Source organism: Diadema antillarum, unplaced genomic scaffold, assembly GCF_040938485.1.
Source record: "Diadema antillarum isolate AM-2024a unplaced genomic scaffold, OU_Dant_1.0 seq00000861_RagTag, whole genome shotgun sequence".
Lineage (NCBI taxonomy): Eukaryota > Metazoa > Echinodermata > Echinoidea > Diadematoida > Diadematidae > Diadema > Diadema antillarum.
Genome location: NW_027271731.1, coordinates 347,463 through 364,756, shown reverse-complemented (window position 1 = coordinate 364,756; position 17,294 = coordinate 347,463). Strand labels below are relative to the sequence as shown.

The following is a 17,294-nucleotide window of genomic DNA, read 5'->3' as shown; positions in this document are numbered from 1 at the left end:
CAATAAAGGGAAACCCATTTCACGAGACGAGTAGATTTCTTCGGGTGAGTAATAAGTCGGACTGGGTCCAATAACGCAGCTCAGAATTCTTTTTTTCTAAATTCAAATGAAAATCTTTCAAAGTGTAAAGTTGTCGTTACACGTATGTTTATATGTTTATGTCAGATACTGGTGAGCAAATTTTCTTTCTTTTCAAGTACACCATCAATACTAATTTATAAGATTATACTTCATCATCCTCCTTTTTTAGAAATACACGTGATTTTGATAATGACCAAAAAGCAGTTATTTCATATAGGAGAAAAGCATCAGACGTTAATGTTATCAGTTTAATCTGTATAATATGATTTCATGATTCGTGGTTGGAATTTTGAAATTTTGTATTCAGTTTGCATATGTATAATTGTACTGTTATCATTTTGCTGTATTTTTATACTGTCATCTTGTATGTATTTTGCTCTTATGCAGGACCCCTTTGTAAACCAATTCTTCAACTGAAAGAGCTACTCTGTGGAAAAAATGGAATGAATTAATAAACAAATAAACGAATTTTACCTTCAACGTTTCTCAAAAAACCCTCCCCACATAACCACACACAACAGACCCGTATAACCTCTAATCACAAGACGTAAGGCTCCGTATCAATCACTTTTCATGAATATTCCGTTTAACAAAAAAGAAGTACATTATTTGCAACTCTTCACTGCTCACCGTAAATTGTACAAGCATTTTTATAAACAAAATATCCAAGACCTTTAGAGAAAACCTATATAAACATACTTTTGGCTCATTATTTGCGTTTATCTCTAGGATTTGCCTATGGTAGATAAAAACTATATGATCATGATCTATATGATTTGTACACTTTAAAGAGATCGTAATTTTTTTCGACCACTAAAACTATTCATGTTTTTAATATGGTCCAAAAAAAGGCTGAAGACCCTGGACAGGCAAAAAGGATAAAATGGTATCAACTACTGAGGACAGCTTCTCTTTAGGTCTGCTGGCAGTAAATGAGAAGAAACAGTTTACCCTGTTATATACGCATGCATGCTTTGTCACTTCTTTTCTTCGCAGTTCGACGATATGATGAAAAAACAAATCCATTTCACTGTCATTCACCGCGATTTCAAAACGATACATCGAACTGTTTTAGAAATGTGAATGGGAAGATATTGTCTGTCATAACTTTTTTTTTTTGAGAAACAGATCATTTCTTCCACCCCGCTCCCCCTTCGCGGTTATAGATATCACAATATTCTCTTCAATTTACTTTTGTATTCACTGTTGTCATTAAACGTTTTCCTGGGAATTGTAAATCACACTTGGTCTTCTGATTTCAGTTGCAATCAGAAACATCATCTATCCCTATCAATCGACCTTTCCTGACGTCACGTTCAGTGAACCATGGAGATATAAGACTGGAAGCATTTTTCTGTTTTTTAGTTCTGTCGACGAAATTCTCGCGTCGTTTGGGCATCTAGATTGCATTCTTTCCATAGCAGCATTCACTGTCAAAGATAGTAGAGTTTTCTGTCATCATTTTAGGGCGAATAACTGGTTTTCTAGAGGGGAAATCATGCCAAATCTGATCACGGTATTTGGGGCGACTGGAAGCCAGGCCGGTTCGTTGGTCGAAGCTCTGCTCGAAGATGGTTCGTTCGCTGTGCGTGGTGTGTCTCGATGCAACCGGAGCGAGGCCGCCATAGCTCTGCAAGCAAAAGGTGAAATTTGCAGTAATCAAAGTATATATTTCATACCGATCAAAGTATTTCGTACCAATCATGAGCAGTTCTTACCGTATCATTGACAAAGTTAAAGCAACACGATAAGATATATTTCTCTTTTCCAATCATCGGCATTATCATGTACGCGAGTTGCCAGGAACGGGTAATACGACGTGATTGAGGTTTGTTTTCTTTTGTGAAGGGGGGGGGGGGGTGTTGTGTGTGTGAGTGTGTGTGTGTGTGTGTGTGTGTGTGTGTGTGTGTTTGTTTGTTTGTTTGTTAGTTTTAAACAATACGATATCATAGTCCTTTCAATGAATCCAGTTAAAGGACATGCATCGTTTGTACAAATCATGGCATATGTCTGTAAATTGTCTCTTTACTTTCCATTGAGATTTAGTCAATTGCATAGATACTATAGCTTCTGTTTCGATCCCCTACATAATAATGTCATGCAGAGTCAAAAACGTCATATATATTATGTCTTAAGATTGTATGGCAATCTTTTTTTATTAATTTGTCTTGTTTACAACTGTATTACTGCGTGTTACCAGATTTGTTCCAAACCCGTGTTCATTTGTGTGTCATGTTAAAACGTGAAAGTGGAAATAATGTGGATTTAAATGTAAATGTGAAATGCTAATGTATGTATACTATGATAAGCATGATTACATGAACTTTCTTAGAAGGGCGGAATCATGTCAGTTTGAAGTTTAGAGCAATGACGCTTATTTACCATTGTACCCACTTGTTACGAAGTTTGATGATCATAGTCAGTATTCACATAAAGTGCCAACATCTTGCGAATTAAGACTATTTCCGCCAACTAGTTTGTTATATGACGTTGGGCATGCAACGGTCCTGAGCCCCATTTTCTGTTCTCCTGAATAGCGACAAGGCCATGCCCTACTCTTGCTTCTGTTATTCTCCCTTCAAGACCACTGTCCTTATACTTCAATCACTATCTGACCCTGCTATGTCCTTCCTGGAAGCCTCTGTGTCCTCGGCGTGTCCTAGCCAAGGATGATGAAGAATGATATGATCATAGTTTAGGCATAGCCTTTTGGCCAATAATATTATCTTAACTCTCTCATAGTTTGGTCGCGTGCTGCCCAAGCCAGGCCCAGGGACTTACCGTAGTAGTGTTCTAATGTTAAATGGTGTTATATGAATATCGACTCCTTGTAGATAAAAAACAAAACAAAACAAAACAAAGACAGGAGGGAGCATAGAGGAGAGTAAAGAATTGCAGAATGTGACAGAGTATACTAAGCATACTTCTGTAAAACTTACAGCCCTGCCCGGTAAAACATTGCTTCCACTGACTGTTCTCAAATCTGTCTCGCTGAACTGCGTGCCGTGTGGTGCCAATGATTTGTAATGATTACACTACAAGTAACCGATAGCGAAATCTCGTTACAACAACCTATACACTTGAATTCGTATCTTTATAGTAACTGTACTCAAATGCAGCGGAACGTTTTAGTGTGTTAATGTTGGAGGGGGGGGGGGGGGGGGGGCAAATGTCGATGGTCCCCAGCCCACTTCTATAGGACCTATGGGAAGAATCTCCGGACGGAACCTCTGGAAAGTCAAGTTCAAGTTCAAGTTCAAGTTGATTTATTTCATTTCCAACAAAATAATAAGGAATCAAATGAAATATTCGCATACACAGATAATGTAATGAAATCGGTACAACAATGTGATGAACTTAATAGCATGTAATAAAGACACAGGTAAATTATTAACAGCGATACAAATAAATGCAATCATTATGGTAAAGTCAGAAACAAAGTCAGAAAAGTCAGAAACAAGTCATTGGTTTTCTTGTAATGTTTTGTTTTGTTTTTTTCAAACCTTTTCCCCCTTTTTCCTGGTATGGAAGAGCCAAAAGTGTGTGGAATAGGAAACTGGGGTAGCAGTGATAGCAATGACATTTTATTTTGATAACCCGGGATAATTATGATTATCTAATAGCCCAGTGATACAAGGCACTTAAAGATAGTGTCACCTTCCCCATGACATCTAATGACAGCTATCCATAAGATCTTTCTTAAACTTTTGCATCATTTCATTCACAGTAACACACTGATATAGAAGAGAATGAAAGCTAAAAATCATCTGTTACACACACACACACACACCCACACACACACACACACACATACATACAGCCGAGGACATACACACATGTCTTGTTTTCTTGCTCCATATTTTCTTTCTTTACTCTGTTTTCATGGCAAATATAGTTGACACAAAATTTGTGTATATAATCACGCATGCTAAAAACGTCTTTCTAAATCAACAGTCGATAGTGGCGCCCTTTGAAAAGTTTGTTGATTTTTGTGTGTTGTTGTACTATGGTATAGATACACATTGACAAACCACACGGCCGTGGAACTAAAACACAATACTAGTAATAACATCCCATAACGGTGGGAAATTTGACGAGGCTTGGGCCTAGTATTGGACGAAGGGAATGCGAACAACAAAAGATGATTGGCTGAAAACGCGAAGTTGTGACGTACATAAGCACGTCTCTTTCTTATCATAATTTTATGAGGGAAATTGTGGCGCAGGCACATCTCTCTTTCTTATCATACCAGGGAGGGTCACTTGTCTCACCTCCCTAATCATACAAAGGCCTAAGGGGGAGTTCCGGCGTAGGCACGTCTTTCCTTCTTTTCATAAGACAAAAGTGGATAGCCGACAAGTGGAACGTTCAAGGTCTTTTTACTTTGGTATACGTAATATCATAGTATTCGTCATCAAAATAATATAGACTAGTCATCCGAGAGTCAGCAGGCTGTTTTAATATGACAATATCATCGGATGACTAATGGGAGGACCCTCTTTATCTGAATTTATAACCGAGAACACTTTTACTGTTCCGTAGATCCAGAGGACAAACGAAGACATGACAAATAGATCAAAATAACGATGATAATATATTTTATGACACCCTGCATGCCACTACTCGTCTAGCTCCATGTTTGTAAGTTTGTGTTTGTTTGTCTCTTTGTTTGTATGTGTTCGTATTTTCTTTTCATCCCTAACAAGGTTGTGACAAAGATCATGAAGAAAATCATTCACGGTATACAGGTCGAGTAGAAAATGATAAAGACAACTGAAAAGCTTCCACCTTCGAATGCTATTAGCTAGCTTTCATTCGTTTATTTTCATTGTTTCCTCAGGGTGAGTGCATGTTTTCGCCCACTCTCTCTCTCTCTCTCTCTCTCTCTCTCTCTCTCTCTTTCCCTTTCCATCTCCTGCCCTCCCCCCCCCCCTTCTTTCGGAGTCTGTGTGTCTCTCTGTGCGTTGAACATTATAGATTACCATTAAAAATCCATTTCTCCGTACTATTTATTCAACAACAAAAAATATATGAATATAATACTATATCTTACTATATATCTTGAGCTTTGGTTGCATCTTCGATAAGTTTATATCATTTGTATGCTGTGGGGGTCACAAACCTGATGAACGTTATGTGTTGTAAGCCTTTATAGGACAAAGCGCTCAATATACCATGCTATATTGAGAAAAAAAATGACAGTGATAGATAACGTTATAAAATCATTATATTCGAAATATTTACGTTCTATGATTAAATTTACCACAAAATAAAGTGATGTCAAGCAGTGTCAAGTATGTCATGATAAGCTGGCGGATTGAATACAATAATGCAAATCTATCTACCTGAACAGACGTGAAACATAAATGGTATACATGAAGATCATATTTCTTCCCAGAAATGTTAACTACTGCTATACCAAAGAACAAATCGTGAGTCTTAAACAGTTGACTCTTTGGGCGAATCAAAGCACGGATTGTTTTGGATACTAGTAGTTCTATATTAAAGGAGTAGACTAGAATAGAAATCAATCAGTTTATTATCACAGTATCCTGTAAACTGTAGCTGAAACTTGCTTGTTGACAATCATGCAACATGACGTTTATTCAGGAATTGAGATGGTGGTCGCCGACTATGACGAACCGGAATCGTTGACGACGGCAATGATGGGCAGCTACGGCGTCTACGCTGTTACGGGAAACTACCTCGAGAAGTTCGACGAAGAGAGAGAAGTGCTTCGAGTGAGTGTCAAAATATTGCAATCAAGGCAGACAATTTCACGAGATAAACCGTTTACATCAGTGGCGTATCTAGGGAAAACGGCGCCCGGGGCAAGCGCGCAAATTGCGCCCCTAATTTCTGAAAAAGACTAGTGTTCAACCCCAACCCGATCCCGGTAGGGACTTTAAGCAAAGTCCACATGATATGCTTTTCAAGCCCTTAAAAGGGGTCTTTTGAGGGTGATTTAAATGTAATGAATTTTGATAAATTTTGGCGAGCGAGCGCAGCGAGCGAGCCGAAAATTTTTGTATTTCAGCTGACAACACATGGAATTCTTGTCATTTTTTGCTTATCAAATCTTACAATAACTAATCAAGATAGTGACGGCCTTATAGATAACGATTTATCTATACCAAGAAACTGAGTACTTTAAAAAATATTCTAAATCAGGAGGGCATTTCATGAAGCATTTTGTCCGACAACTTGTCGGACAAAATTTGCTTTCAGCCAATCAGAAGCAAGGATTTCAGTAGCTTTTAACAGTTTGTCAGACGAGATATCTGACAAATTGCTTCATGAAATGCCCCCATGTACGCGCGAGTGAGCCGAAATTTGTACATTTCCGCGTTATCATCACGTTTTGTTCTTATCTCCTTTTTGTTTTGATAAATTTTGGCGAGCGAGCGCAGCGAGCGAGCCGATAATTTTTGTATTTCAGCTTACAAAACATGGAACTCTTGTCAGTTTTTGCTTATCAAATCTTACAATTCTAATCAAGATATACAGTAGTGACGGCCTTATAGATAATGATTTTTACCAACAAACTGAAGACTTGAAAAAATACTCTAAATTAGTACGAGCGAGTGAGCCGAAATTTGTATATTTCCGCGTCATCATCACGTTTTGTTCTTATCTCCTTTTTGTTTTGATAAATTTTGGCGAGCGAGCGCAGCGAGCGAGCCGACAATTTTTGTATTTCAGCTTACAAAACATGGCACTCTTGTCATTTTTTGCTTATCAAATCTTACAATTCTAATCAAGATATAGTGACGGCCTTATAAATAACGATTTTTGCCAACAAACTGAGGACTTGAAGAAATACTCTAAATTAGTACGAGCGATTGAGCCGAAATTTGTTATTTCCACGTCATCATCACGTTTTGTTCTTATCTTGTTTGATTTTTTTGGCGCCTCCCCCCCCCCCGTATTTTCGAAACCGTTGGCGCCTTCTTTTGATCCAATTGGCGATCGCTTCAGAACGAAAGAAATTGCAGCCGCTGCTCCGTGAAACATTTTGCCTGCTAAACATAAAATGACATGTGTGAACACAATAGACATTGTCATTTTGTCCACGCCATCATCACATTTTGTTCTCACCTTCTTCTATGTAAAATTTAGAGAGCGAGCGCAGCGAGCGAGCCGAAAATTGTTGTATTTCAGCTTACATAACATGGAATTCTTGTGTGAACACAATAAACATTGTCATTTTGTCCGAGTCATCATTATGTTTTGTTTTTATCTTTTTTTGATTTGGTTTTCTGCCCCCCCCCCACCATTCTTCCTTCCCCCCCCCCCTTCCGGTGAGTTGTTTTTTCTTCTTCTTCTTCTTCTTCTTCTTCTTTTTTTCTTTTTTTCCCCCTTTTTTCTTCCTTTTTTTCTTTTTTTCTTCTTCTTTTTCTTCTTCTTCTTTTTTTTTGCGCCCCCAAGGAGTGGCGCCCGGGGCACGTGCCCCCCTTGCCCCCCCCCCCCCTAGATACGCCACTGGTTTACATGTTGTGGTATTTGTTTCCATTTTAATACTAAAAATCGGCCCGACCCTCACAAGATCCTCTTAAGAGGCTGTCGTAATTTTTGTTTGGCATACCCTTGTTATTATTCATATCATGGTAAAACAAACAGGGCACTCCATCTCTCTCAGAGTAATGGAACATGAATACCAACCTATCAAATTCTTCTGCCAGACTATACGTGCGCAAATTATCCTATAGAACCTCTTTGGGTTGGATTTGCCGTTTATGACGTCATTTAAACTAATAAATTTCATTTCATTTCATTTCATTTATTTCATTCCTTCTTTCTTTTTCGTCAAACATAACACGAAATGAATCAGAAGATATAACATAGGCATGTATTCGACTTTACATGGTAGATAATGTTTAACAAATACGAAATTATACATGCATATCGGCAAAATACAAAGTTATGTTTGGAGGGGAAAAAAGAAAGAAAGAACTGAGAGGTTCACTGAAAAGCATGCTTGTAAATTGTGAACCACTCAAAGGATTCTTGTGAATACATTGAACTTTTTTTTTTTTACAAAGACAGGAGAGAACAAGACAGGACAGAACAAGACAGTAGAAACACAACGACTTTACATGACTTTACAGTAGGGTATACCATGACAGTAATAAAACACAAAAGAACAATGGAAAGAAAGGAGAGAAAGAAAAAGGAAGTGAAAGGAAAAGCCAACACGCTGAACATCGGGATCAGAAGATGGAATTGAGGTGCTGTACATCTGGATCAGAAGAGGGAATTGAGGTGTTTCAGCTCGATCAGCCGAACAAAGTTTATACAAATAAGATAATGTAAAAAATACACAATGATGAAATCAATGATTGACGATGAACCCTTAGGCTGTAAAGACCAGCTAGGTAATGAATCATATATAGCTTAATATGAGTTCAACAAAAAAAAATTTAACTTACGCTTAAACGAATTCAAAGATAAAGAATTTTTTATATCACAACTTAAAGAATTCCAAAATCTATTTATAGGGCCACTGTATATAAATGTATTTTGAGCCAATAACGTTCTCAGAAGGGGTAAATGAAACTCATTTGATCGCCTGGTGGGATAATTATGAAAAGATTGATTTCGTGGAAACATTGAATCAAAAATGCTAGGAAGTGCATTTGTGTTATAATTAAACATAAACTGACCCAGCTGAAAGAAAAACAAATCTTTGATTTTTAAAATCTTATATCTAACAAATAATGGATCTGCATGGGAACATGGAGAAACGCCACAAATGATACGAAGTGCCTTTTTTTGTAATAACAATAATCTATCTAATAAAGTTTGATGGGCACTGCCCCATGCTAAAATTCCATAATTTAAATAAGGTAATATCAATGAAAAATACAACGTCAGCAAGGAAGACGACGGGATATGAAATTTAAGTCTATTAATAATACCAATATTACGCGAAATTATTTTACTAATATTAATAATAGGCTTCCACGAAAGTTTATCGTCTACTGTAATACCGAGAAACTTTGTATGTGATACACGCTCTAAATGAACGTCATCAAAGATGATATCTGTGCGTAAAACTTCTATAGACTTACTGAATAACATGTAGTTAGTTTTCTGAAGATTCAGTGATAATTTATTGGCTCTTATCCATTGAGTCACTTTTTTTAATTCAGAATTAACAGTATCGACAAGAGTGATTGGATTTTGGTGGGAGAAGAAAATGTTTGAATCATCGGCAAAAAGTATAAAAGAAAGTATATCGGATGATCTACAAAAAATCATTTATGTAAATGATGAAAAGTAAAGGTCCTAATATACTCCCCTGAGGGACGCCACATTTAATAACTTCAAGACTAGAACTGTGCTCGTTCAAAAATACATATTGTTTTCGGTTTTGCAGGTAACTCCTGAACCATTCCAAGGCCTTCCCTCGTATACCATAATGAGACAATTTATGAAGTAAAATTTCGTGATTAATTGTATCGAAGGCCTTGGAGAAGTCCAGGAAGATACCAACAAGATGAGAATGGTCATCTATAGTATGTGCGGCGTTATCAATAAACTTCAAAAGAGCATGAATGGTGCTGTGTTTCTGACGAAACCCAAATTGAGAATTTGTAAAAACATTATAATAATTGAGAAATTTAATCGTTCTTGTAAATATCAATTTTTCCAAAACCTTAGATATGGATGAAAGTAGAGAAATAGGTCTATAATTACTTATATCAAAACTGTCTCCTTTTTTGAATAAAGGACACACCTTAGCTATTTTCATACAATCAGGAAAAACACCATGTGATATGGATTTATTAAAAATATGAGAAAGTGGGTCAGCAATAGAAAATATAATTCCCTTTATAATAAAATTACTTATATCATCATAACCGGCACTTCGTTTATCATTCATTGCAGTAACAATGTCTATTATTTCATATTTCGTAGTTGGAGCTAAGAAAATAGAACTGGGATTGGATTGACCTAAAAATTTTGCAAAATGCGTATCGGACTGCGGTACTTCTTTTGCCAGATTCTCTCCAATCATTGCAAAATAAGAATTAAAAATATTTGCTATATCACCAGAATCTTCAACAATTTTATTATCAAATCTTATTTTTGTAATATTCAATTTCTTTTTTGATATATTCATGGCCTGCTTTAATATCTTCCATGTATTCTTCACGTCATGTTTATATTTTTCTATCTGAATGGTATAAATGGCCCAACGTACAAAATTTCGCAATTCGTTACCATTGTCCACTAACCTAAATTAGTAAAGAGTTAGTGTCTACGTCAGGGGGCATTTCATGAAGCTTTTTGTCAGATATTTTGTCCGACAAACTGTTAAAAGCTACAGAAATCCTAGCATCTGATTGGCTGAGAGCAAATTTGTCCGACAAAGTTGTCTGACAAAATGCTTCATGAAAAGCCCCCAGGGCTGTTCATTTCGGGTGTGTGCCATTGGCAGTACACAATCTCCACCTAAATAAGCCAGTTCGCAGTCCACTTTGCGTATGTGCAGAAAAAGGGGTCATCCGTTCCAACAGGCATGTTGGCTTTTGAATTCACTGCATGTATGGGATAAGCATATTTGATGTAATTATTAGTCATGTAATCCTAATAAATGCTGCTTGCCAGCACATCCACATGACAGCAAAAGTGGTATTTTGCAATATCAATAGAAAGAGATTGTTAACATATTCAATTCAAAATGATAATGGATGCTTTCTCAAAAAATAGTGTTTATTGACGGATCATTAGGCAGTTAACATATACAATTCGCAGCAGTAACGTAAAATTGAAACTGCGATGAGCAAGGTAACTTTATTCATAAGAAGTTCACTCATTAACTTTCTTTTACTTAAAAAGACTCAATGGTTTATTTTTACGTCGTATATACCCTTCATTTGTATCTTTGCTATTATACTTTATAAGGGTCGTGCATTGATTCAAGCGGCTATTCAGTGTGGCGTGCAACATTTTGTCTTCAGCGGTCTGCAGTCGGTCAGAGAGGCCATAGGTCAACCTTGTCCGGAGTTCGACGGCAAGGCCAAAGTCGAGAACATGATGTTTAAGTCGGGACTGCGGTGCACAAGCGTGAGATTCCCGGTGTACATGGAAAACATTCTGCGGGATTTCATTCCCGTTCGTCAGGATGATGCCAGCTACGTTTGGAGTGAGCCCTCTGTCGTTGTGTTTTGAGCACATCCTATACCAAGAGAGAGATTTATCTTCTGAAAATTAAATAATGATAACAAGGATAATGATAATAGTGATGATGATGATGATGATGATGATGATAATAATAATGATAATAATAATAATAATAATAATAATAATGATAATAGTATTAATAGGGGAATTTATAATGCCCTTTGCCACTCAGTCTGAGTGCTCAATACTAAGGGCATATAATGTTTGACATATTCATTTTAACCAATATATAAAAAAACAAACAAAGAACAAACAATTTTGAGTTAAGATACATCAGAAATTATCGGAATTGTCATTGCGACAAACTGATTCACTGTATTTCATCTATTCTCTGCCCAGTCATCACAAAGGATATAGAAATCCTTGCAAACATGGGGTGATTATGTCGTGTGTTTTTTTTTTTTTTTTTCAGTTTACATCAGTCCAGATTTGGCTGTAGAATGAAAACAGCATGCCTTATTCTCCTTCACTGCGTCAAAATGGTTATTGTACGTATTCTTTGTCATTTCAATCTCCCTGGTCACAGGTGAGCATGTAATCGCACGATTGTTTAATGTCTAAAGTTAATCGTGAGGTTTAGCAAATTTAATTCATCGCCTTACGCAATAATAATGAATGGTGGAAGAAAGGAAGGAAGGAAGGAGGCATGGGCAGAATGAATGAATAACTTTAGAGCTAGCATATTCCTTCTAGCACACGTCATATTTACGATTGTTTCACAGATATTCCCATGGAGGGAAAGCCGCTACCAATGATCTGTGCATCCCAGGCAGGCCAAGCACTTTTAGCCGTCTTCAAGAAACCCGAGCACTACGTCGGTCGGCGTGTGGGTCTAGCGGGAGATTACAGAACCATGGCCGAGTACGCAGCGATCGCCTCCAAGCACGTTGCGACACTGGTCATAAAAGCTTCCCAGGTGGGCGTGGTCAAACTGTCATGATGCTGTAGGCCTAGGGTGTGGGGCTTGTTCTTATTATGGATGGCGATAGTGACGATAATGTCGGAAACGCACCCAACAGTGATTTTGGTATCATAATCATTATGACTACTTGATTGTCAATTATAGTCATCTTCAATATTGCTACTTACAATCATCAATAACTGCCTAATCGATTCTCCCACTTTTGCCTACAATGTAAATAAAAGGGCGTAAACCATGAAGACTTTACGCGAAAAAAGATAGTCGTATGGCACTCAAAGTTATGAATCTACCAATTCGGTCTTCTTCTTTTTTAAGATAAGGAAAAGTCTGCGTCATCTTGAACAAAACAAAAAATGACGAAATTAGACTAACACTGCATGGACGCACGACATTTGAAAGTACAGTTTGTGACAAACACTTTACAGCGTTAAAAACAAACAAACAAACAAACAAACAAAAAATCGATTCTATCAGTCGAGTACAATTCGGTATCGCTTAAATGCCTCAGATGTAATGACCGCCATTAACCAACGTAATGATTTTTTTTTTTTTTTAAAGAATGGAAACCACACTGCTTGTATGTCAAAGTGAGACCTGTTGGGCCCAGACAAGAGTACGTCATGAATCTTGATTTTTCATAAATTGATCAATATTAAAATTTGATTACAGAAATAAAATCATGCCTTTCCTGATAATCGTGAGATGGTATGCATGATGCTTTATGGGTAATAAATAATAATTTGTTACATTGTTTTCCCATTTTTACATCTGCAAGCAAAAGTTGTAAATTTACGCAAACTGCTCGTCCTTTGACCTTTGACCCATTCCAGATAACAGCAGAGGACTTCAAGAAGCTAGACTTGCCTCGAGCGACAGATTTGGGCGTCATGTTCCAGTTCTATCAGACAGCATATCCTGAGTACAGCGTGGATGATACGAAACGCCTGTTCGATCAGGTCATCGACTTCGACGAATTCATGTCTTCGAATGCTCCAAAGCTTCTGAAACTCTTAGAAAACAATAACTATTCAGGATTCTAGAAGGACAGGCAAAAGATGTGATTCATTGCGCATTAACAGATTTCAAAGCATCCATCACTCGTTAAATCAAAGACACATTCACTCGCTTTTTAACGTATAGAAAATTGGTTTGACGGTTTCAACTGTTCTACATTAATGATGTGCAATTTCCCTCTAAAAGGTAAACATGAATTCGTTCCATGCTCATCAAGTTGACTGTATAATGTGAAGAACAAAGTCAAACAAAAAGAACATAGGCTGCATGCAGAAACATGAAGTTCATAATTATCTTTTCCGAAATATGATAATATAGATTTGCAATGATCTTGTACCTTTGGGCAAACATGACGATGATGCAGATCTTACAATCACTGGTTATGGATTATTGTCACGTATTTTCCGTATTTTCGGTTGCTATCGATCAACGACCTAATTCAAATAATGATTTTTATTACGAATCAGTAAGGGAGCTGTGAGGCGATGACATCATCGTCCCAGCGTCTAACTTGTATGTTGTCGAGACCGATGGCAAATCGTTTAGCGTTAACGTGAAATTTGATTATTCTCCTATTCTACTTCCGATTCTAATGAAACTTGTGGCATCATTGTCTGATTGATTATTTTACTTAACATGAACACGAAGTGAAATTTCACTTTATCAATGACAGTACTCTTGCCTGTCAAGTCCGAAATATGTTACCCAAAAATGTAGTACTATTTTCTTTGATTTGTTTAAGAACCTATCATGTCAACTTCCCCATCCATTGAAAGATTTACCCATAGATATCTTTTCTTTCTCTCTCTCCCTCTCTCTCTCTCTCTCTCTCTCTCTCGCTCTTTCTATTTATGATTCATGTTTTTTTTTTGTCTTCGGGGAGAACGAGAAGTAACATTTAAGCCAACTTGCAGTTTGTCCTGACATTCATTCTAGCCTACATGTTGATAAGAAGACCGTGTTCATGGCAAATCAATTCACTCCGCAATAAATGAAATAGGGTTCATGATAGGACTATTACGCGGCTTCTTTATAGTTCATGATGATGAGATTCAAAATATGCAAGGGCTGAAAGGTTTAAGATGGAGAACTATGCCCTTCATGAATTTACTACACAACTTGATCTCAAAATCAATTGAAACTACAGAATGTACATGATTTTAATTTTCACTTTCTTCACTTTTTCCTTGAAATATATAGTATAAGTATAGAAAGTTGTTTTTCTTATAGTGACTATGTCATATCAGTATTGATAACTAACAGGCTTTAACTATGTATGTTTAATTCGTTCGATTGAATTTTTGTATTGCATCGATGTAGCCATGTGAAAACGAATATTAAGTGAGGTATTTGCATATAAAAATGAATGAAAGACACAGGCGAACATAATGATTCCCTTCTTGTCGGTATAAATTTCAACCATTATTAGCAATATCCATAACACACACACACACACACACACACACACACACACACACACACACACACACACACACACACACATATATATATATATATATATATATATATATATACACTCTCAACAAAAAAAGTAAGTTCCCCCCTAGCATTTTTGGATATATCTCAAAAAGTATTTAACCGATTTTCATAATTCAAAAGGAAATGAATAAGGAATTCTATTACTCATAACATGGTTGGCAAATCATTGCCACCAGATATCATTACTGGTGTGAAAAAAAGCATTTTAGGTCAAAATGCATGGAAACAAAAGTTGCACTTTACTGATTTGCAATGACTTTTACACAAAAAATCAAACGATCACTTATGATTCTGAACATTTAAGCATGGCTTATTGCATATTTCTCTATCTCTTTCTTTTCATGGTCATACAGTGAAGTATTTGATTTGATGTCCACCATCCGCTCAATGACCAGCCGGCATCTGTTCCTCATACTGTTGACTAAAGTTCGTATTTGGCGCTGCTCAATGTTGGCCCATGCTCTCTGAAAGATGCGCTGAAATTCTTGCAGTGAAGTGTCATCTTTCACCTTCTTGCTCCCAAAGATTCTCTACTGGATTACAGCTAGGGGATCTTGCAGGTCGCTCCATACGTTCGATGCCATGATTTCCGTCAACAAACTGATCTAAAACTTGAGCGCATGATGCAAAATGACCATAGGCACATTAATGTGATCAACCCAAATTGGAATTACAAATCACATGGCTTCTACCAACATTTTCATATTGAAAAGGCTATTGTTTACAAAAGTATGCATAACATCTGTTTTATATAGGGAAGCACGTTGTACCTGAAGAAATTCCTGAGAATTACACAATTTAAAAAGGTCATTTGCTAACTTACATAGGAAATGTATACAATATGCTTCATATAGCCTGAAGTGCAACTTTTTTTTCCCCATGCATTTTGACATAAAATGCGTTTTTTGCACCAATAATGATATCTGGTGGCAATGATATACCATTCATGTTATGAGTAATGAAATTCTCTATCCATTCCCGTTTGAATTATGAAAATCGGTAAAATACTTTTTGAGATATATCCAAAAATGTTAGGGGGAACTTACTTTTTTTACTGAGTGTATTATAGATATATATATATACATTGAAGCAAAGAAAGGGAAAACTGACCAGAAACAAATAATAGATAGTGAAAACTTTGAGCAAAGAAAATGGGTGGAAACCCGATGAAAACCCATTTTCTTAGCTCGAAGTTTTCACTATATATTTATATAGTAGTGACAGCAATGGGCTAAAACCTAACATGGGCGGGGTGGTGCAAGGAGACTTAAATGCATTGCCAACAAAGTTAATCTTTCGGCCTTGTGTTTGTGTTTGTGTGTGTGAGAAATATTGTTTTATAATTATATAAAACTTCGGGGACAGCCCGAATGAATAAGAGTAAAAGACTGTTGTTATACTGTGCATGACACTCTGATGTAGGCCCATATACTATTAAAGGACAAGTCCACCTTCATATACATAAGGATTGAGAGAATGCAGCAATATTAGTAGAACACATCAGTGAAAGTTTGAGGAAAATCGGACAATCCGTTCAAAAGTTATGAATATTTTAAGTATCTGAGCAGTCACTACTGGATGAGAAGACTACTACAGTATATGATGTCACATGCGTACAACTATATAAGGAAAATAAAAAGAGAATTTCACAAAACTTTACTTTTTTAATAATGTGCACATTTCTTTGACTTGCTACTGACGTATGTTAAGGGTAATATTATTCCCCCTGCCTTCTGAAAGAGAGAAGTCGAGTGTTCTTTTTTTATGCGAGAAAAATGGAAATATGTTGAATTTTCTTTATTCTTTCTTTATATCGTTGTACTCATGTGACATCACAAGCTATAGTAGTCTTTTCATCCAGCCGTGACTGAGCAGAAACTTCAAGAATTCATGACTTTTTAACGAATTGTCCGATTTTCCTCAAACTCTCACTGATGCGGTGTTCTACTACTATTGCTGCGTTCACTCATCCCACATGTCTATGAAGGTGAACTTGTCCTTTAATCAAAAAATAAAAATTTGAGCTTTGTGTATACATGCATCACTATATTATGTCATAAGCACGAAAAGAAGTCAATTTCCACTTTTCGTGAAAGAATAAGAATTCATGAGAAATCTTTTCGAGTGAGTTGGCAACAATATTATGACTTGATAGACATTCAAACTTGTCGCATCACAAGAGCACCAACAACAAACATGAAATAAACGCGTTTTCGGAAAAACAAAACAAATGAATAGCCGCACATTGAGCCACACAGAGCAAGGGATAATTTTTTTTTTCATTAAGTGAGGCTCACTTTTGCACATGTCTTTCACTTTAGATTTCAACATGTTGAAAGTGAAATATATTTCCTTATGCGATACCAAGTCATTAGGTTGTGGATATGAGAATGTAAATGTAATGGGCATCCATTGAAGAGGGTAAGCCATCAAAGAAAGAGCTTGCATCGGGTACGCCTAACAATGCAATACAGTCATGCACGAATAAAAAAGAAAAATAACAACAGTGACAGGATTGATATATCATATTTAATTACATATATACATATATATATATATATTGTAAAAGAAAAATGTAAGCAAAATT

The 17,294-nt window shown here is 36.5% G+C and overlaps 1 protein-coding gene across 1 annotated transcript; it reads left to right on the top strand.

Moving 5' to 3' along the window:
• The first annotated feature begins 1,579 nt into the window (after positions 1 to 1,579).
• LOC139740554 (nmrA-like family domain-containing protein 1) lies at positions 1,580 to 13,233 on the top strand. Its single transcript, XM_071651141.1, has 5 exons — positions 1,580 to 1,724; positions 5,692 to 5,822; positions 10,993 to 11,233; positions 11,994 to 12,187; positions 13,024 to 13,233. The coding sequence occupies exons 1-5, from the start codon at positions 1,580 to 1,582 to the stop codon at positions 13,231 to 13,233; spliced, it is 921 nt and encodes a 306-aa protein (XP_071507242.1).
• Positions 13,234 to 17,294: the final 4,061 nt, after the last annotated feature.

Coding starts and splice junctions, on each gene's coding strand:
- LOC139740554 (XM_071651141.1), top strand. CDS start 1,580: ATGCCAAATCTGATCACGGTATTTGGGGCGACTGGAAGCCAGGCCGGT. Junction 5,823..10,992: donor AAGAGAGAGAAGTGCTTCGA/GTGAGTGTCAAA, acceptor ATACTTTATAAG/GGTCGTGCATTGATTCAAGC. Junction 12,188..13,023: donor TGGTCATAAAAGCTTCCCAG/GTGGGCGTGGTC, acceptor GACCCATTCCAG/ATAACAGCAGAGGACTTCAA.